The sequence below is a fragment of the Oncorhynchus tshawytscha genome, linkage group LG09 (assembly GCF_018296145.1).
Source record: "Oncorhynchus tshawytscha isolate Ot180627B linkage group LG09, Otsh_v2.0, whole genome shotgun sequence".
Classification (NCBI taxonomy): domain Eukaryota; kingdom Metazoa; phylum Chordata; class Actinopteri; order Salmoniformes; family Salmonidae; genus Oncorhynchus; species Oncorhynchus tshawytscha.
The window spans coordinates 29,297,930-29,319,963 of NC_056437.1; the positions used below are offsets into that span (position 1 = coordinate 29,297,930).

Here is a 22,034-nt window from a genome sequence, read left to right on the forward strand (position 1 = left end):
ATTTCAAAGAGTACAATGATGTGTTGCCTAGTCTATAGGGATCATGTATTTACTTATGACCCACATAATTAACAAGGGTAACCTACAGTCAGATGAGATTAATTACTTATAACTGGTTGATATTCGTATAAAGTGTGACAATATATTTTTTTCAATGAAACTGAAGCATCAAATAAACATGGTCTTCAGACCCATTCTCATTGGCTATGAGAGATGGACTCATATGACGTAAAGTTTCCGGGTTGTCGCCTCTCTGTTGGAGGTTACTTTCGGTCATTCATCCTTCTGGGAATGTCCCTCTCACTTCTCGGTTTTTGAGGTAAGATTAGATTGACTATAGCTAGCATACAAGCTAGCTAGGGAAATGGCTAAGTAAACTGTCAGATAATATATGTTATCATCATAGCTATCTTATTTACAAAAATGTGTTAATATTGAATATTCTTAATATCCAGTGTACTGAAGTAGTAAGATAGAGCTAACGTTAGCAATGCCAACTTCATTACTGTCTTTGTTTATGATCTGGCCAGGCTACAAGCCTACAAGTCGTTTTTAATTTTAATAACCAACAGCGCCTATTAATATCAAATACTTAAAGCGCATAATGGTTGTATTCCACGGTGGGTCTCTGTTTTCAAACATCACATTACAGAACATTTGCGGAACGCCAGTCACAATTATATTCCTCGTTGCCCCTCTCATTTTCATAATGATACCACGAAGCTAGCTACAAAACGTCTTAATTTTGATATGCCGGATTATTTTTAGATATGTGAACAGTCTTACATTTGTTGGGATAAATAGCACGACTATTATGTTTTTTCTTTAAGCTATGTCAACGGAGGTGACAGGTGCAGAGGTTACTTTTGGTCAGACAACGACATGGCCTCGCTCACTGGACCTTTATTTGATTTATTAATTTGATGTTCGTAAACTAAAAGGCATGTAACATTGCCTAATTGTAAAAAACGAATGAATGTTTGAGCAAATGATTTGATAGCTATGTGGGTTATATTACAGGTTTATACTAAAGCGTTGGTGAATACTCGGTTCTGATTGGCTAGAATGGCATTCTAGAATAGACCTTAAGGGATAATCGAGGGGCTATGCGTTCTCTGGAAAAGAATGAACGACGTAGAATATGTGTTCCATATTACGCTAGCAGAGTAGAACTAACATTCTAACATTAATTATTTTTCCAGAGAAAGCATAGAGCCCCGAATTGATTATCACTTTTATACTATTGCTATAATGGAACACTTACCGCTAGAAATGGGTTAATTTGCTAGTAATGTGTTCAACATCCACTGAAGTAGCTAGCAAGTTTACTAGACAGTGACAATAATCGCCTTGGCAATAATCGCCTTAACCAAACAGAGTTGCTAGTTTTAGCTAACCAAACCATCGGTCCTAGCTTCTATTATGAAAATCCAATTCAACAATGCCAATAAGGTTTTCAATTCGACTTTTGTTTCAGAAGCAGCTCAAACATAGAACATGGAAGAACTATATCCATTGAAGTTTACCGTGCAAATATACTGTGGGCTATAGGGAAATAATGCATGCTCTAGAATGCCCTTCAAGCCAATCGGAAATGAGTATTCAACAATGATATGGTATGATTAAGCAAAAGGGCCTGAGGAGGTGTGGTATATGGCTAATAAACCACGGCTAAGCGCTGTTCTTATGCACGACGCAACGTGGAGCATATTGGTGAATACCACAAACCCCTGAGGTGCCTTATTGCTATTATAAACGGGTTACCAACATAATTAGTACAGTAGAAATACATGTTTTTGTCATCCCTGTGGTAATACGGTCTGAAATTCCACAGCTGTCAGCTGATCAGCATTCAGGGCTCGAACCACTCAGTTTCTAAAACCAGATAATGGGACAGTTAGAAAAGGTATTAGGTCAGTTGGAGACGTTGGCTAGCTAGCTCGCAAGGCATAAGCACGTTGCCATGAAATATAAAGAACGAACGACTGCAGTCACGTCCATAAATATCGAACTAACGACTGTCGCGTCTCTAGCAATCAAAAATATGAGAGAGTATGAATTTGCTTCGAAAAATGAAAATATCAACGAACACTTTTGGTAAATGTCTGCTTTAGTATTATTTTCTTTGGCAACTGTGGTATAAGTGGGATAAACACCTCCATTCTGTACATGGGGTGGCAGGTAGCCTAGTGAATAGAGCATTGGGCCAGTAACCGAAAGGTTGCTATATCGAATCCCTGAGCTGACAAGGTAAAAATCTGTCGTTCTGCCCCTGAACAAAATAGTTCACTGTTCCTAAGCCGTCATTGCAGATAAGAATTTGTTCTTATTCACTGACTTGACTAGTTAAATTTAAAATAAAAAAAACATTACCTTGGAAAAATTAATTCCGCAAAGTGGCGCGTTGTCCATTATTTTCAAGGTAATGTCAGAGATTATCCCTTACGTTGCCATGAAACATACATTTTGTGGATTATATATATATATATATGTGTGTGTGTGTGTGTGTGTGTGTGTGTGTGTGTGTGTGTATGTACATGTTATGGTTTATATTATATATGGGTTATGCATCAAAAAATGGTTTATTTACCAAGAATGTTCAATATCAGTCCTAATAACAGGATAGAAAACTAATGCCTGTTTTGTATTCAAATCAAATTTTATTTGTCACATACACATGGTTAGCAGATGTTAATGCGAGTGTAGCGAAATGCTTGCTACAATTTGTACAGATGAGGAGTTTGATGTACAGTGTAGGTTTGTTTCAAGGCTTGAGGTACAGTACAGGTTTGTGTCTTTTCTTTTTCTGCCATCTGTTTTATAGGCATAGCAGTAGCATTGAATATTCTATCTAACAATACAACCTTGCCAATAGCCTTGGTCCTACGTTTCATGCATCACACAGTATTCTTCAGTGTGTTAAAGGTCATTAACCTCATGCTATGACATGCTTCTACGTGGGTAGTAGTATCCTGTCTGATGATGAGGCAGTGGACATGTTTTTCTTGAAACAGCTGAAAGGATTTCACTGTTGCTGATTTGAAAGCGTTAGAGCACATCAAGAAAAATAATCATGTGGCTTGGAAAAACATGTCTGTCTCCTAATTTCTTGGAATAGAATAAACTGAATCTGTGAACACAATGTTGTGTCAGTCAGTGTCAGTCTATGTAATGTGTATCACTATGAGCAACCAGCTGTGTTTGCGTAACAGTTTTAATAGATGTGTTCTCTGGAAATATAATGAAAAAAGGGTTAGTCACAGTCAGCCCTGAGTACGTTGAGATGACTACTGTAGAGAGGAACCGTATCACTTCCTGTCCAATACACTCTCCTATTGGATGAGAGCAGTTGTGGGTGGAAGCAGGAGACTGTATGTTAGCTCTTTGTGAGTGCAGCTGAGTTAACGAAAAACCTGAGACAGGGAGTGAAGAATAAACATCTTGTGTCGAATAAACAATATCTCGACCAGGCTTTTAGTTTAAGGAAAGAGGAAGAGGTGTTGTTAGCGTACTTCAGAACAGTAGGTAAGGTAACCAATTTCTTCTCTCGTTCATTCTACCGAAAGGTTTACACTGTTTCGATCTGCTCATCACTGGTGTAGTGTTTTTCAGAAGTGTGTGGATGTGTTAATTTTCTAAAGCCATTCAGACCATCTCTGAATTACCCCTCTTTTCAGGGGTAAATGGTCTTTCCTCTGACTGTTTTAGGCTCTCTGAAAATTATGATTCTGTTTAAAGAGCTGATACACCTGATAACAGATATCATTTCAATTAAGAGCTACAAAGTGGTTGGAAGATTTTTTTTGGGGGGGATCATATCAAATGTAGAAATATAATATATTTAGAATGTAGATAATTTCTTCTCACTGAAGAAGATATACTGATTGAAGGAGGAATTTGTCCTGGCTGATTCCTTCTGGGGTTGTGATGCCTGGGCCTCGTGTGCCTATGTAGTAAATGGGATTAGGCCAGATCAGTGGCACATGAGCAGTATAAGCCACTCACAGGCAGCATCCTGTGTGCTAAAGCACTTGAGCCTTCATTACTGTCTGGAGGGATGTCAAGTCACACAAGCATTCACCATCAGGGTAACGTAGCAGATCATGATTCAAGCATGACGTGGCCTTTCTATCATTTGAAGTTATGATCCTGTCTAGACATGCTCAGCTGCTAGTTATAGTATCTGCAGCAAGATCAATTAGATAACATTTTTAATGGAATGTAGGTCTGATGTTTTGGGCACTTTTATTACAGTTTGAGTTGACCTGAAATGTTCCCCTTATCTTTGATGTCAAGCTGCCCTCCATTAGACTACATTGTATTATAAGTGATTTGATCAAAATGTTTTACTGGATAGTGGAATGGGATTTTTGTTTAGGCTTGGTTGAAGTCCAGATTAACCTTTGGTGCCCTTTTTGCCCTTTCCAGTGTGCTGGTTAGTGTTAGTTACCAAACTTTGCATATTTTATTTTACTAGGCAAGTCAGTTAATAACAAATTCTTATTTTCAATGACGGCCTAGGAACAGGGGCAGAACCATAGATTTTTACCATGTCAGCTCGGGGATTCGATCTTGCAACCTTTCGGTTACTAGTCCAATACTCTAACCACTAGGCTACCTACCACATCTGCACTGTTCTTCAAGTAAATGTGTGCATACAGTTCAAATCAAATCAAATTTTATTTGTCACATACACATGGTTAGCAGATGTTAATGCGAGTGTAGCGAAATGCTTGTGCTTCTAGTTCCGACAGTGCAGTAATAACCAACAAGTAATCTAACTAACAATTCCAAAACTACTGTTTTATACACAGTGTAAGGGGATAAAGAATATGTACATAAGGATATATGAATGAGTGATGGTACAGAGCAGCATAGGCAAGATACAGTATATACATATGAGATGAGTATGTAAACAAAGTGGCATAGTTAAAGTGGCTAGTGATACATGTATTACATAAGGATGCAGTAGATGATATAGAGTACAGTATATACGTATGCATATGAGATGAATAATGTAGGGTATGTAAACATTATATTAGGTAGCATTGTTTAAAGTGGCTAGTGATATATTTACATTTCCCATCAATTCCCATTATTAAAGTGGCTGGAGTTGAGTCAGTGTGTGTTGGCAGCAGCCACTCAATGTTAGTGGTGGCTGTTTAACAGTCTGATGGCCTTGAGATAGAAGCTGTTTTTCAGTCTCTCGGTCCCAGCTTTGATGCATCTGTACTGACCTCGCCTTCTGGATGATAGCGGGGTGAACAGGCAGTGGCTCGGGTGGTTGATGTCCTTGATGATCTTTATGGCCTTCCTGTAACATCGGGTGGTGTAGGTGTCCTGGAGGGCAGGTAGTTTGCCCCCGGTGATGCGTTGTGCAGACCTCACTACCCTCTGGAGAGCCTTACGGTTGAGGGCGGAACAGTTGCCGTACCAGGCGGTGATACAGCCCGCCAGGATGCTCTCGATTGTGCATCTGTAGAAGTTTGTGTGCTTTTGGTGACAAGCCAAATTTCTTCAGCCTCCTGAGGTTGAAGAGGCGCTGCTGCGCCTTCTTCACGATGCTGTCTGTGTGGACCAATTCAGTTTGTCTGTGATGTGTATGCCGAGGAACTTAAAACTTGCTACCCTCTCCACTACTGTTCCATCGATGTGGATAGGGGGGTGTTCCCTCTGCTGTTTCCTGAAGTCCACAATCATCTCCTTAGTTTTGTTGACTTTGAGTGTGAGGTTGTTTTCCTGACACCACACTCCGAGGGCCCTCACCTCCTCCCTGTAGGCCGTCTCGTCGTTGTTGGTAATCAAGCCTACCACTGTTGTGTCGTCCGCAAACTTGATGATTGAGTTGGAGGCGTGCGTGCGTGGCCACGCAGTCGTGGGTGAACAGGGAGTACAGGAGAGGGCTCAGAACGCACCCTTGTGGGGCCCCAGTGTTGAGGATCAGCGGGGAGGAGATGTTGTTGCCTACCCTCACCACCTGGGGGCGGCCCGTCAGGAAGTCCAGTACCCAGTTGCACAGGGCGGGGTCGAGACCCAGGGTCTCGAGCTTGATGACGAGCTTGGAGGGTACTATGGTGTTGAATGCCGAGCTGTAGTCGATGAACAGCATTCTCACATAGGTATTCCTCTTGTCCAGATGGGTTAGGGCAGTGTGCAGTGTGGTTGAGATTGCATCGTCTGTGGACCTATTTGGGCGGTAAGCAAATTGGAGTGGGTCTAGGGTGTCAGGTAGGGTGGAGGTGATATGGTCCTTGACTAGTCTCTCAAAGCACTTCATGATGACGGATGTGAGTGCTACGGGCGGTAGTCGTTTAGCTCAGTTACCTTAGCTTTCTTGGGAACAGGAACAATGGTGGCCCTCTTGAAGCATGTGGGAACAGCAGACTGGTATAGGGATTGATTGAATATGTCCGTAAACACACCGGCCAGCTGGTCTGCGCATGCTCTGAGGGCGCGGCTGGGGATGCCGTCTGGGCCTGCAGCCTTGCGAGGGTTAACACGTTTAAATGTCTTACTCACCTCGGCTGCAGTGAAGGAGAGACCGCATGTTTTCATTGCAGGCCGTGTCAGTGGCACTGTATTGTCCTCAAAGCGGGCAAAAAGTTATTTAGTCTGCCTGGGAGCAAGACATCCTGGTCCGTGACTGGGCTGGATTTCTTCCTGTAGTCCGTGATTGACTGTAGACCCTGCCACATGCCTCTTGTGTCTGAGCCGTTGAATTGAGATTCTACTTTGTCTCTGTACTGACGCTTAGCTTGTTTAATAGCCTTGCGGAGGGAATAGCTGCACTGTTTGGAGAAACCCGTTGGCTGCACCGCCTCGGATAGCGTCACTCCAGTGAGCCATGTTTCCATGAAGCATAGAACGTTACAGTCTCTGATGTCCCTCTGGAATGCTATGCTTGCTCGGATTTCATCAACCTTGTTGTCAAGAGACTGGACATTGGCAAGAAGAATGCTAGGGAGTGGTGCACGGTGTGCCCGTCTCCGGAGTCTGACCAGAAGACCGCCTCGTTTCCTTCTTTTTCGGAGTCGTTTTTTTGGGTCGCTGCATGGAATCCACTCCGTTGTCCTGTTTGTAAGGCAGAACACAGGATCCGCGTCGCGAAAAACATATTCTTGATCGTACTGATGGTGAGTTGACGCTGATCTTATATTCAGTAGTTCTTCTCGACTGTATGTAATGAAACCTAAGATGACCTGGGGTACTAATGTAAGAAATAACACGTAAAAAAACTAAAAACTGCATAGTTTCCTAGGAACGCGAAGCGAGGCGGCCATCTCTGTCGGCGCCGGAAGCTCCAAAAGCCTGAGAGCAGCCAGTTGAATGGTTTGTTGAACTTTAATCATTGGTTTTTGTTTGACATGCATTTTAAAGTGTGAAAACCCCAGTCTGTATCACTCTGTTACAGTGGAATTGCCCTCTTGCCAGTTGCCACCTTGGAGAATCTTGCACAAAGAAAAGTGTTCTTTGGCTTACATGGAAATGTCTCTGGTTTGCACAAGGAAGTCGTTTTCGGGGGAAGTCATTTGGGTTTGCCCCATTTTCATGGGAAAAGACTGGGTGATGCACATACAGTGATCGAGGTTAGAATGTAGACGTATGTCAAAAGAGTTGCCAAGTGGCACCAGAAATGTGGCAGTAGTAAGAAAGTAAAAGCCAAGAATCAAAATAAGACAGAAAATGACAACTTAAATGTTTTAAAATGTTAAGTAAGATTTCATGTATGCTGTCTCTGTCATCTAACCTCACCTCTTTGGTTTCTTAACCACTCTGCTGAACTCTGCTCTGCGTCTTTGTATTTCAGTCTCTTCATTTACAACATTCCTAGGGTAGACCGACTGAGCTATTTATTAACAACTTGTGTTGCTCATTCGGATTATTCTACTTTATAAAAGTTTCTGTCTTAACCAAGGCACCATCAATTGGCATAAATACATACAGATACTCTTTCAGATTTTTAAAAACACAGACCTAACATTCTTCCAGTTCTGGGAAATGATTGCACACTGCAAGCATCAATTATAGATAAGATAAAAGGTAGTGAAATCTGAAGTGATGTTGACCAGACATGGGCCTAGATGTTTGAGTACAGATACAGTGGTCAGTGCAGTGCTCCAGTGAAACTCAGCTATTTTGTGCAGCAATATTTACCGGCGGTAAGGTATGTGTTAAATACCATAGCTGCTTCTTCTTTGACGCCCCCATCCCCCAATAATAAAACTTCTGGGTTTGGTGTGTTGCAATGTATGAATTGGCATGAAATGCATACAAGAAGGCTTTTGAAAATAAATAAAGTACTTTTGGCTAGTCTATAAATTAGATGTTGTATTATGCTTGTGGCTACTGGCTAGCTCCTAGCTATTGCTTCAATATGACTACTCTTGGTTAAGTTCTGGGTCTATACGTGTTAGAAGTGAGTAGTTCACCTGTGTTCAGCTTCTCCCAATCCTGATATGTCCAAATAGTCAGTGAAGAAAACCCGAACACTGGAACTACTGTTGCTCGTTATCCTACGCATTCCATCCCGCCACGACAGATTCTGTCCACAAGAGATTACAATATGACTAACATACTTCTCTTTCTCCATGTATTTTCTTCCCCTGTGCTCAACAATTCTGGACCAATCACCCTGCTATAGAGCTAGCATCACAGACCTCTTGTGTCAAGCCTTTCCATTGAACCGTCTGGGTGCATGTGCTGCTACCTGTCCAATCTGTAATTACCGCCACCTGCTTTGGCAACCTTTCCATGACCTGAGAGCTGAGCCGTCTGAACTCTCCCTGAAGCAGACGCTTCTCCCTCAAGTCTCTTTTTCTCTCCACTTCTGCCTCACCTTCAACCATGAGGTTCAAAGTAGACATGCATTACATAGTGTTCTCGCCTGTGTACCTGTTGATGTGGCTGTACACGCTCATCACGTTTATCCCATGGTATTTCCTCACTGATGCTGGGAAGAAGAAAACCATGGCAAAGAGAGAGAAAGCCAAGTCCACCACAGGCAAAGCAGAGGGCCCCTATCGTTGTGTGGAGAACTTTGACAACCTGGCCCGGGAGGACTTTGAGGGAAAGGACACTCTAGACAAGCTGTTTGAGCATGCAGTGCAGCGCTTCGGCAACACAGACTGCCTGGGCACCAGGGAGCTCCTAAATGAGGAGAACGAGACGCAACCCAGCGGCAAAATCTTTAAGAAGGTAGAGTGATCACACACACATCTCACCAGGAACCAATTATTGCAGTCAAGGTTCTGCCAAATAAGTTAAAAGTTATGCAACCTGAAGCAAGTCGGTGTAACTTCATATAACAATCCTAGATTAAGTCCCTTGTAGAGTTATTAAATCAAATGTCATAAATATATGACTTAACTCTCCAGTGTGATATTTACCCCTGTGAACTGAAGGCCCTTAGTAGAACCAACCCTGGCCTGTTTCTGTGCTCTCTCCTCTGCTGCAGCTGATCCTGGGGGAGTACAGGTGGCTGTCCTATGACGAGGTGGACCAGATCATCAGTCATCTAGGTAGTGGACTGGCAGCCCTGGGCCAGAAGCCCAAGAGTACCATCGCCATCTTCTGTGAGACACGAGCAGAGTGGATGATCACTGCACAGGCCTGCTTCAGACGCAACTTTCCATGTAGGCATTGACCCAACACATTCCCTGTTTGAGAATGGCACATAAAGTTCCACTAGTTTACATTATAAAGATATTTCCTGTTAGGACAGCAATATTTGTGAAAACATTGTGTTTTTGTGCATGTGAACAACATGTTTGGTTGTGTTGCAGTGGTCACTCTGTATGCCACCCTGGGGGAGGAGGCAGTGGCCTATGGCCTGAATGAGTGTGGGGCCACTCACCTGATCACCAGCACAGAGCTACTGGAGACTAAACTCAAGGTAGGAGTCATTAGGGGAAATGCATGGTTCAGATTCTAGCCTAACTACACACTGCTGTTCTCAGCTCCTCTATCTGTGGAAAAGAGAGCTATGTTTTTAGACAGGATGTGTGCAATCACCTCTGTAGATCAAGGAGGATTTTAAAATTAGCCATGGGGTGTTTGTGTGTCAGTGGTGAAAATGGTGCCGGAGAAGATGTCTAATATTAAAGAAGTCTCAAGGTTTTGTACCTTATGATAAGCTGTAGACCACACTATCTACCAAGAGTTCAAATCACATTTATTTATGTAGCCCTTCGTACATTAGCTGATATCTCAAAGTGCTGTACAGAAACCCAGTCTAAAACCCCAAACAGCAAGCAATGCAGGTGTAGAAGCACGGTGGCTAGGAAAAACTCCCTAGAAAGGCCAAAACCTAGGAAGAAACCTAGAGAGGAACCAGGCTATGTGGGGTGGCCAGTCCTCTTCTGGCTGTGCCGGGTGGAGATTATAACAGAACATGGCCAAGATGTTCAAATGTTCATAAATGACCAGCATGGTCAAATAATAATGATCACAGTAGTTGTCGAGGGTGCAACAAGTCAGCACCTCAGGAGTAAATGTCAGTTGGCTTTTCATAGCCGATCATTAAGAGTATCTCTACCGCTCCTGCTGTCTCTAGAGAGTTGAAAACGGCATGGTCCTGAGGCATGGTCCTGAGGCATGGTCCTGAGGCATGGTCCTGAGGCATGGTCCTGAGGCATGGTCCTGAGGCATGGTCCTGAGGCAGAGAGAGAGAGAGAAAAAAAAACTCCAGATAATAAGACTGACCCTAGCCCCCTGAAACATAAACTACTGCAGCATAAATACCGGCGGCTTATTATTTGGGCTCCAGAGTGGCGCAGTGGTCTAAGGCACTGCATCTCAGTGTTAGCGGCATCACTACAGACACCCTGGTTTGAATCCAGACTGCATCACAACCGGCAGTGATTGGGAGTCCCATAGGGCGATGCACAATTGGCCCAGCGTCGTCCGGGTTTGGCCGGGGTAGGCCGTCATTGTAAATAAGAATTTGTTCTTAACTGACATGCCTAGTTAAATAAAGGTAACATTTAAAAAAACTAAAAAACATTCACATCTATATATAGTGACTGTACCCCTACCCACATGTACAAATGACCTCGACTGACCTGTAACCCTGCACACTGACTCGGTACCGTTACCCCTGTATATTGCCTCGTTATTTTATTTTTAACTTTATTTTATTTGGTAAATATTTGATTAACTCTTCTTGAACCGCACTATTGATTTAAGGGCTTCTATGTAAGCATGTCACTTACCGTGAAATGCTTACTTTACAAGCCCTTAACCTATAGTGCACCTACATTTGTTGTATTCAGTGCATGTGACAAATAAAGTTTGATTGGAAAAACAAACACTAATGTCATTGAAACTTGAATGAACCCTAAAGGCATTTAGGACACGAGAGCTGAGATTATTCATGTCTAGACAAAGATGTCTTCCTGTGTCTTTGACAGAGTATTTTGCCAGAAATGCATAACCTGAAGCACATTATCTATGTGGACAACAAGAGCATCAGAAGGACGGGTTACCCAGAGGGCATTCAGATCCACAGCATGCAGGCAGTACAAGAGCTGGGAGCCAAACCTGACAACTGTACGTGGAAACATCAACAAAACTATGCATGTACAAAACACACAGGTCACCCTGTTATGTTAAACAGTGTTTGCGCTGAACTTGAGTTTACATATGGCTCAGATGGCATTGTAGAGATGGTAAAATGTCTAAGCAGCTAGTGAAGTATAATATGCACATATGCTGGCAGTTTAGTTTAGTCCCACAATGTAGTAAAGAATGTTTGTACTGTCCTGAACTGTACCATTTATTTTCTAAGCATTATTAAGTGACGTGTCCCCCTGTGCTGCTGGCAGTGAGTATAGCTGTGCAGCGGCCCCAGCCCACAGACCTGGCTGTGGTCATGTACACCAGCGGCTCCACAGGACAACCCAAAGGAGTCATGATCATCCACAGCAATCTTATTGCTGGCATGACGGGCCAGTGTGAGAGGATCCCAGGCCTGGGGTGAGCAGAGCACTCTACCACAGGGCTTCTAGTATCTAACCACCATTTAACTAGGCTGGTCAGGTCTCTGCATCTGACATGGGGATTTGACGCAATGTTTTAAAGACAGCAGACAAACCATGTAATGCTTGATAACCGTGCCTAAACTTATTTAATCATGCGATTCCTCCTTAATTTGATAATTGGACAGTATTGTCAAAGTGATTAACCACTTCCTTATTTTTGTATAATGTTGTGCATGGTTACAGACATTGAAGATGTTCTCTCATCTTCATATTGCTTACAGTAGTGTGATGTGTTTGTGCCCATGTGCAGGCCGAAGGATACCTACATTGGCTACCTGCCTCTAGCTCATGTGCTGGAGATGACTGCTGAGATCTCATGTATGACGTATGGCTGCAGGATTGGCTACTCTTCCCCACAAACACTCTCTGACCAGGTAATAGACTCAGCAGTTTGATATAAAGCGATATCTTTTCTTATGGATTTGTTTTATTATACTGCAAAGTGGGCAACAATCTAATGTTAGTTTTATTGCTTCTCTTTTGCAGTCAACAAAAATCAAGAAAGGCAGTAAGGGAGACTGCTCTGTGTTGGGGCCTACTCTGATGGCAGCTGTTCCGGTAAGAACGAACATCCTTCCTTTAATGTTTTTGCTTATCACTGATTTGTTAGTGTTTTATAAAATAGTGTTTTATAAAATAGTGTTTTATAAAATAGGGATGTGCATGGTTATCTGAACGGACGTAGTATTCTAATACTTGTGTGAGTGTAATGTTATAGGCCAATTTTAACCTGACTCTAACACTGGTTTTTCTAAATTAAATGTAAATATCCATGTGACTTTGTTACTTTGTTATTTCAAGTTATTCATTTAATAAAACAAACCTTTCAGTGTAGTTATTATGATGTGCACACCATAAAAAGACCTGTAGACCATCCATTGCCTTCACGTAGCTTGTTGGCCAATCAAAGCGGCAAAGAGGTTCAATGTGTTGTGAAAGTTCAATAATGCAATGCAAGATGGAATGAATTACAAGTTAGTGAAATGAGAAGGTGTAGGCTACAATGAGCAACCAACAGGTAGGCTGTTTTATCTGAATGGGGTTGTGCAGCATGTGGACTCCATTAGATTAGCTACATTCTCTAAGCTTCTCCCAGCCCTTGATCATGACTCTGCTCCATTACATTACACATAAGTCATTGGACGAAGGCGTCTTCTGTACGGGGGAGTTTTGTTAAGAGCCCTGACGTTCGTTCTGAACATTAACACACATCGCTTGAGGTACGGTTTTGGAAGCATAAGGACCTTTATTTCATATCCGCAAGAAATCATTTTCAAGAAACAGACAGTTGAAATTGATACACACCTTTTGATGTGCTAGGCACCTCCAGTCAAGACGGACTGTCTTGTTATATGGGATGGTAAATAACATTGTGGCTGCTCCAAATAAACGTTAGCTAGTCTTGACTGTCGCCGAGTTGCCTTGGCATCTCTCTGTCTGGTCGCTACACACACCGCCCCATATAACCTCAATGGCTGTATTTCAAATACCCGCATATCCGACAAAAATGTATGATGCTATTTGAATAGTGACATTATTTCAAACCCACATCCGTACTATAAGGCTGGTTTCTTTCCAGATTATTAGAGGTCAGGTTTAGACGAAATACTCGAACAGGTGATGTTGATTCTTTGAGGTTCTTTGATAAGTATCCTGCAGCTTTGATTTCCTCTGTAGAGAAAGTGGAGGCAGACATGTATGGATAAGGTACAAAGGAAAAACCGCCACAAACTGATGCGTGACGTTTATCTTTTCTGTTTATTGTAACTTATCTGTCAGGAAATAATGGACCGCATCTACAAGAATGTGATGAACAAGGTGCAGGAGATGAGCTATGTGCAGAGGACTCTGTTTAAACTGGGCTACAACTACAAACTGGAACAGATCAAAATGGGCTATGATGCCCCTCTCTGCAACTTGTGAGTACACTGTATGTGAGGACACACACATACCAGCATGTTCCCAGCTGATGTACACAATCCTGTTACATGCACATGGCTATCTCTATAGAGATAAAATCCCTGATACAAGGTCAGTGCATAAAGACATAAACATTTCCAACATGCCATTACAGTACTTGGAAGTAAGAGATATAGCTAGGCCTTATCAAACTACATGGGTTTTTCAAAGCGGTATAGATTTGTCCTCTAGAATCTATATATTTTAAGTGTATGCTTGTATTTTGACTGGTTTTGGTTCCTACTCAGTGGCAACAATATTTTCTTGTCTTCCAGACAAGTTTCCTTTCTCCATTTCTTGGTATCAGCATGACCGAGACATTTGCCTCTGATCACCCTCTCAACTTTTTTTTGTTTTTGTTGCGGATTCTAAGAAATAGGCTAAAAATGTGTCACTTCCACTGCAAGTCTAATGTGCCCTACCTAGCAAGCTGCTTATCAGGGATCAGACAGTGAAACTGTATCAGTAAGCATGGACCAATGGGTATCTTGATACTAGTAAGTAGTAATAGTACATTTCTCTCCTCTGCTCTGTCAGGCTGCTGTTTAAGAAGGTGAAGGCTCAGCTGGGAGGGAACATCAGGATGATGCTGTCAGGAGGGGCGCCCTTGTCCTCCGCCACACAGCGATTCATGAACATCTGCTTCTGCTGCCCTGTGGGACAGGGCTACGGCCTCACAGAGACCTGCGGAGCAGGTACCATCACAGAGGGTGAGTCATGGCAGGCACAGCCACGGACTACTACTGCTGGGGTCATTTGCTAATGACACTCACCCTGGAAGTGGTATCATTACCAAGTGCACCCTTGGTTCCTTCACTAGCAGAGTAGTAGTAGTGTGTAGGGGAATGGTGGGAGCTCTATCATTTTAGAATTTTCACCATTGTGTTTTTTTGGGGAAATTATACCTATGCATGCCATGGTAAATTTAGGCTTTAGCCAAGACAAGGTCTTTGAGAAAATGCTACTGCTCGGGCTTTTATATATGTTAAAGTGCCCTGAGGGTTTCATGTCTTTAAACACACATGCTCTCAGAGATAGATGCCTTTGTTCAAGCCCCAACCTGTGAAACGTTCTGTGGTACTGGGATCGTGGATGACAAAGGAATGACAGTTATACTAAATTTAACTGTTTTGTGTCCATCGGCTTTGCTGTATAGGTCACGCAGATATCAGTCACCTTTCAGTGCATTGTAAATGTGGAAGGATATGCTTGTGTGACGCTACGCAGCAGTATATGAGTGTGAAATAGTTGGCCGAATGATGCCAAATAACCACCGGGGAAGATTTTATAAGGCCATATTATTTAAGAGGACCTCAGGATAGGGTTCTCAGTTTCGTTTAACACTCTGGCAAGGCAGAGGACAATGTACAAGTTCTTAGTTTAAAAACAAATAACATTATTTTATAATAAATCAATGTTGGTAAACATTTGATTTCCCTCATAGCTCAAAGCAGTGAATGAACTAAATATGACAGTGTTATAATTGTGATTCTCCCACCACACTGGTTTTTGTCTCCGGTCAATCTGAAGGACAAGTGTGTTCATGATGCGTGGGTCAGCTGTTTGTTCACCTGCCTGCAGTTGCTAATAACACATTCGCAACCGCCCAACTCTATGTGATAAAGTGACAATCTGTGGCCCGCTCCCGACCGACCCGATCCCGTAAATATAGAAATTGCGCTGCATTATGTTAAGCTATGTGAGAGGTTGTAGACTCAGCCTACAGTCAGTGTTGAGATTTCAGTTACTATTCCATTTAACCCATCTGAACACTACAGTTCCCATCTTGTGACTGTCTAATTTGTATAGCGCTTCACAATCCCACAACATAGCTGCTATTGTCAACCTCTTCTACCACTTCACCAAATCTTTCCCAAACATTACAGTTCTGGCCCTCAATGTTTTTAATTAAACTCTGACATTGTCCTTTTGCCTCCGTGGATGGACGTACATTTTTCCCTGAAGCATATAGAGTTATTGGCGTGCGTAGGCTAATGTTAGACCCTAAAGCTTAGGCTTTTTTGTACCCTTGTCTAAAGCCAGATAAAAAACTAACCAAAGAAAAACCTTAATGTAGCCTATTCTGTAGATATGTAGAATTACACAATTGTATATTTGAGTCAACCCGCACATCACTAATGTGTGTATCTTGCTCTATGCCTTAGAAGTGCATGAGCGTAAGCACTGACGCTTATTCTTTAATAAGAAAACCCAGACTGGTTTTTGGTAGGCCGGGTTGCAGCCTACTACTGGCATCAGGTATTAAACTCTACATGGGACTATTTTGTGATTGTGTGTTTCCTCTCTCCAGTGGCAGACTACAGCACTGGGAGAGTAGGAGCCCCCCTCATCTGCTGTGAGGTCAAACTACGAGACTGGGTTGAGGGTATGTAATAAAACCTATGGACACACACATACAAACTTATTTGTGATAAAGTGTACTGCGCTGTTGAGAAAGAGCTTGCAAGTAAGCATTTCACTGTATCAGTTACACCATGTATCCTGTGCACATGACAAATACATTTGGATTATGACACACCTATAGTATGTGTATCACAGATGGCTTGGACATCCTCGTTTTGTAGCTGCCCAATTTGCCTCCTCTGCATGTTGTTGCTGTATTTTCATGTGGCTCTCATGGGCCAATTTAGTTTCCATGTGGTTTGTTTTTCTCTTGTCCAAACAATGCTCTATACAGCTATTAAGTCCCACCATGCCTCACTCTTATATTCCCACTGTGTTCCCAAGGTGGATATACCAGTCAGGACCAGCCCCACCCGCGTGGAGAGATCATGATTGGTGGGCCCAACGTTACCATGGGTTACTATAAGAGTGAGCACCTGAACAATGACTTCTGGGTGGATGAGCAGGGCCAGAGGTGGTTCTGTACCGGGGACGTGGGGGAGATTCACCCTGATGGCTGTCTGCAGATAGTGGGTAGGTGGCTGAGAGTTGGAGAACGCCTGAATAATAACACCAATGTGCACTGAGCACTGATCAGCTGCCTCTTCAACACTTTATGACCATGAGGCAATACTGTCATAAACAATTCAAATGGATGTAAACAGTGCTACCTGCCATAACCTCTCAGGAGAAGATGTAGACAGCGCTATGCTGACATACTTTAGTGTTCTCACTGACCCTCTCTGCTCTGTTTGTTCCATGTAGACCGTAAGAAGGACCTGGTCAAACTGCAGGCTGGAGAATACGTGTCCTTGGGGAAAGTGGAGTCTGCTCTGAAAAACTGCCCCCTTATTGAAAACATTTGTGCATATGCAAACAGGTATATCTCTTCTGTCTGCTTTACTATATACCATACACTTCTTTACATAGGACAGAACACTGTTACATTGACACCACATGCATTTGTGGTTATTCTATATGTATCACCCTGAAAACATATTTAATGTGCATGCTCAGGTCTAGTCTGTATCATTTTAAAAATGTTCTCTTGCTTTTAGTGACCAGAACTATGTGATAAGCTTTGTGGTACCGAACCAGAAGCAGCTGACAATTCTGGCCAATAAGAACGGCATCAGTGTCGCCTGGGAGGAGATCTGTAACCATCCGGCCATGGAGAAAGAGGTCTTGAAGGCCATCAAAGAGGTGGCTACCTCAAGTAAGGCTGACACTTACTCTATGACACATCCTGTTAACTTGATTAACCAGATGGATAATAACCTAGAATAATAAGACACATCATTTTAGTGTGTGACAATAGAGGGCTTTGTTCAGGCTATGTTTATCCCTTTTATATTAACCATTGTGTTTTCCCCCCATCAGTCAAACTGCAGCGTTTTGAGATCCCAGTGAAAGTGCGTCTGAGCCCAGAGCCCTGGACCCCTGAGACTGGCCTGGTGACGGACGCATTCAAACTGAAAAGGAAGGAGCTGAAGAACCACTTCCAGACTGATATCGAGAGAATGTACGGAGGGAAGTAGAGCCACTATCTGATCTAACCTAAGAACGGTTTCCTGACAACTTTCACCAGTGGAATGTGTGTGTATGATTGCGTGCGTGTGCATATGCTTCAACGCACGTGTGAAACTCCACGGCGGGCTGAGTGTCTGCGGGATTTCGCTCATCCCTTGTACTTGATTGATGAAATAAGGTCACTAATTAGTAAGGAACGCACCTCACCTGGCTGTCTGTCTTAATTGGATGGAAAAATCAAAAACCTGCAGACACTTTGCCCTCTATGGAATGAGTTTGACACCCTGCTTCACAGCATTATGTCTGTGAACTGTAGAATTGTCTTTCCACGTTGTCTCTTTTGTCACATTATGAATGTCAGTCCATAAAGTTCAGCACAGAGGGATCAGCTGGTTAGTTACGGCTATTTGTGTTGGAGATCGCACAGCGTTGTGTAAAACGCCATTCGAATGCAAGTCTTGTATTTGCATATTGTAATTTGCCTTTGGGATTTATTATGACTTGTCTGTAAATACTACTATTTTTGTGTCTAATTGAGGTAGGAGTCATAATGGCCTTTCTCAATGAGATTTGCTCAACTCTGGAGTCCTCTCTTCTCTGTCCCAGCTGGCCTCCTTTTGAGAAAGGTCAACATAATTGATGAAAACATTTTTGCTGCCCCCTAGTGAGCAAGCCCCCACAGTGCTGCTGTATGAATTGTTTGCTTGTTCTGTACATAGGATCACATTATTGCCACGCAACTGCCGAGCCCCCACAATCCTTTAGGCTATTGCACATAGATCAAACCTGAGTGTAACTTTGGCCATTTCTGTCACCTGTGCTTGTGTAATTTATGTTTTCATGTTTTGAACCTGCTCATGACATTGTTATAGTGACCCAACCCAAGTATGTCACGTTATGTTTTAGATTTTTCAGATACTAGGTAAATGGTTAATGTCATACTTGCTATGTTCCAGCATGGATTATCATTTTTATTTGAGCAAAAATGAAGATAGTCCTTTAGCCTTCTTTTTCATGCTGATCTCTTCCTATAACTCTGTATACTGTACAATATTTATAGTCTTAGATAATGTTTCAAGTCATCTTTATAATGTACTGTAATAGTTCTACATTTCTGACCTATGGATATGCCAACTTAATAGCCTATACTCTTAAATAATTTGACATTTTGTGACAAAGTTTATCGAGATATGAAATACTCAATATAATTCAATGCAATTTTAATTATATGATGTTGAAAATCCAATTGAGTTGCATGTGTAAAGAACTTCTATTTAAAATATTTTGTATGTATATGAAGGTCAAGTTAAACGTTGAACCATTTTACATTTTTTGGATGAATTTGTACTGTTGAACTGTTTAAAGGTCACAATTGTGCTTCTTGAAACTTTGTGTGGAACCTTAATGAAAATGCTGTGTATCAGCAAGTTTGCGTTATCATTCGGAAGCTGTTTAATGTGGCATATAATGCAGTAGAAGAGAATTGATGGGGTTGTGACAACTGAAACGTGCAAATCAATGCCAAAAATAATATTCCAGGATGCATTGCATTCATAACATATATAATACCATTTAACGATTTTGCAAATATCCCCAATGGCCAACACATTGGGGTGAGACATACTGTTCAACTTAGCCATGATACCACTCTAATCCATCGAGTCCTATCACGGATATGTTCCAATAGGAGTAAGAAAGGTCAAACCATTTTTTTTGTGACTGTTTTATTATTCTTGTACTCAGGGTTACATCCACCAAGAATGCAACTGCGGTAGTATTTATTTTGAGACCAACCTTTAATCTTATGTTAATTGTGAAGCACTTAGGTTGTGTTTACAATGGCAGCCCAATTCTGATATTTTTTCCACTAATTGGTATTTTGACCAATCACATCAGAGCTTTTTCAGAGCTGATTGGATTAATCAAAATACCAATTAGTTCAAACAAGTTCAGAATTGGGCTGCCTGTGTAAATGCAGCCTTCTCTCTCCATTTATATTGATGTGATGTTTTGTTAATTTGTATTTATTCAAATCTGTTAATATGTGAATGAAACAATGTGTGATAGGGATGGGCAGTGTGTACCTTCTGGTTATGTTATTTGAAAGTACATTCTTTTTATATGAACATATTAAAGCTTTCTGCCCACTGTACAATGTTTATTACTTGAATAATTGTCAGCCATAAATATCAATATAAAGTATTATTCAATGATTTATAATTAGGTTCACTAGTTTAAATCTACCCCATTCTTTCACAGCACTGTCAAGAAAGATGCATTCTAACTATCCTTGGGGCAAGCTTTACAAATCTTTCAAGCAAGGAGAATGACAGAATTTCAAACAAGCCCAAGGTATGAGGTGATTCTAATGCCTCTCATAAATTCAGTACGGCTAAACGCAAACTCAAATGTGGCATTGCTCCACTCAGACACGGCTGTTTATTAAAGTGCATCGTGGCAGGTGCCTAGTGAAGGTCTACACAGCTTGAACAGTCTTCAACATTTTCTGCCTTCAAATGAAATCTAAAAATGTATTTAATTTTTTTTTTTTTTCCTACAACCTACTCCACATTTACAAAGTGAAAGTTGTAGAACCTTTTGCCATATCTATAACTCATATTTTTATGGGAATTTGGTTGGGTCGCCCAAAAAGTTACATATTTAATTGAAAGCAAGTCTAAGAAGTGGTAGATCTGTTCTATGTGCACTATTTCTATGCTTCCCGTTCTTAAGTTTAGTTTTTGCGTCTGCTTTCTTTTGCACACCAGCTTCAAGCACAATCTTTTTTTGGTTATGGAAAATATATTTCACAGCAGTTTAGATGGTACAATATTTCTCTACACTATACTTGCTTGTTTTGTCATGAACTTAAATAGTTGAACTATTAGAATTTTAGCAAGCAGGAAATGGCAGAGTCAATCTTTTTAATGGTCTTGTTGCAAACAGAATTTATGATTTGGAGTGGATTTTTTTAACACAGGCTTCCTTTTCACTTTGTCAAATAGGCCAGTAATGTGAAGTGAATGCAATGGTTGTTGATCCCTTTGTATTTTCCACTATTTTGGTGGTGGCATGGGGTGTGAAGAAATACGCAATCAATACATCCTTATTTTTTATTGATTTTGAAAATTTAAAAATAATCTTGCACTTCAAAAATGCAGAGTAGATTGGTAAAAAAAAAAAAAAAGATCCAATTGAATCCCTTTTAGATTTATACTGAACAAAAATAAACACAACATGCAACCATTTCAAAGACTTTACTGAGTTACAGTTCATATGAGGAAAACAGTCAATTGAAATCAAATCAAATCAAATGTATTTATATAGCCCTTCGTACATCAGCTGATATCTCAAAGTGCTGTACAGAAACCCAGCCTAAAACCCCAAACAGCAAGCAATGCAGGTGTAGAAGCACAGTGGCTAGGAAAAACTCCCTAGAAAGGCCAAAACCTAGGAAGAAACCTAGAGAGGAACCAGGCAATGTGGGGTGGCCAGTCCTCTTCTGGCTGTGCCGGGTGGAGATTATAACAGAACATGGCCAAGATGTTCAAATGTTCATAAATGACCAGCATGGTCGAATAATAAGGCAGAACAGTTGAAACTGGAGCAGCAGCACAGTCAGGTGGAAGTTGAAACTGGAGCAGCAGCATGGCCAGGTGGACTGGGGACAGCAAGGAGTCATCATGTCAGGTAGTCCTGGGGCATGGTCCTAGGGCTCAGGTCAGTTGAAACTGGAACAGCAGCATGGCCAGGTGGACTGGGGACAGCAAGGAGTCATCATGTCAGGTAGTCCTGGAGCTCAGGTCCTAGGGCTCGGGTCCTCCGAGAGAGAGAAAGAAAGAGAGAAGGAGAGAATTAGAGAACGCACACTTAGATTCACACAGGACACCGAATAGGACAGGAGAAGTACTCCAGATATAACAAACTGACCCCAGCCCCCGACACATAAACTACTGCAGCATAAATACTGGAGGCTGAGACAGGAGGGGTCAGGAGACACTGTGGCCCCATCCGAGGTCACCCCGGACAGGGCCAAACAGGAAGGATATAACCCCACCCACTTTGCCAAAGCACAGCCCCCACACCACTAGAGGGATATCTTCA

At 41.9% G+C, this 22,034-nt stretch overlaps 1 protein-coding gene across 6 annotated transcripts; it reads left to right on the forward strand.

Annotated features, from left to right (window-relative positions):
- Positions 1-212: 212 nt before the first annotated feature.
- LOC112257740 (long-chain-fatty-acid--CoA ligase 4) lies at positions 213-20,082 on the forward strand. Of its 6 annotated transcripts, none has more exons than XM_024431540.2 (15): positions 213-319; positions 8,642-9,195; positions 9,455-9,632; positions 9,783-9,892; positions 11,409-11,547; positions 11,823-11,973; positions 12,289-12,412; positions 12,525-12,596; positions 13,818-13,957; positions 14,535-14,707; positions 16,309-16,383; positions 16,746-16,934; positions 17,166-17,280; positions 17,459-17,616; positions 17,781-20,082. In XM_024431540.2, exons 2-15 carry the CDS (start codon positions 8,845-8,847, stop codon positions 17,936-17,938), a joined length of 2,133 nt encoding a protein of 710 aa, XP_024287308.1. In that variant the 5' UTR covers positions 213-319; positions 8,642-8,844; the 3' UTR covers positions 17,939-20,082. The 6 variants fall into 6 exon arrangements, with proteins under 6 accessions (XP_024287308.1, XP_024287310.1, XP_024287312.1 ...); XM_024431542.2 differs by having other exon boundaries at positions 220-319; positions 8,959-9,195; XM_024431544.2 differs by having other exon boundaries at positions 229-319; positions 8,962-9,195.
- The last annotated feature ends 1,952 nt before the right edge of the window (positions 20,083-22,034 follow it).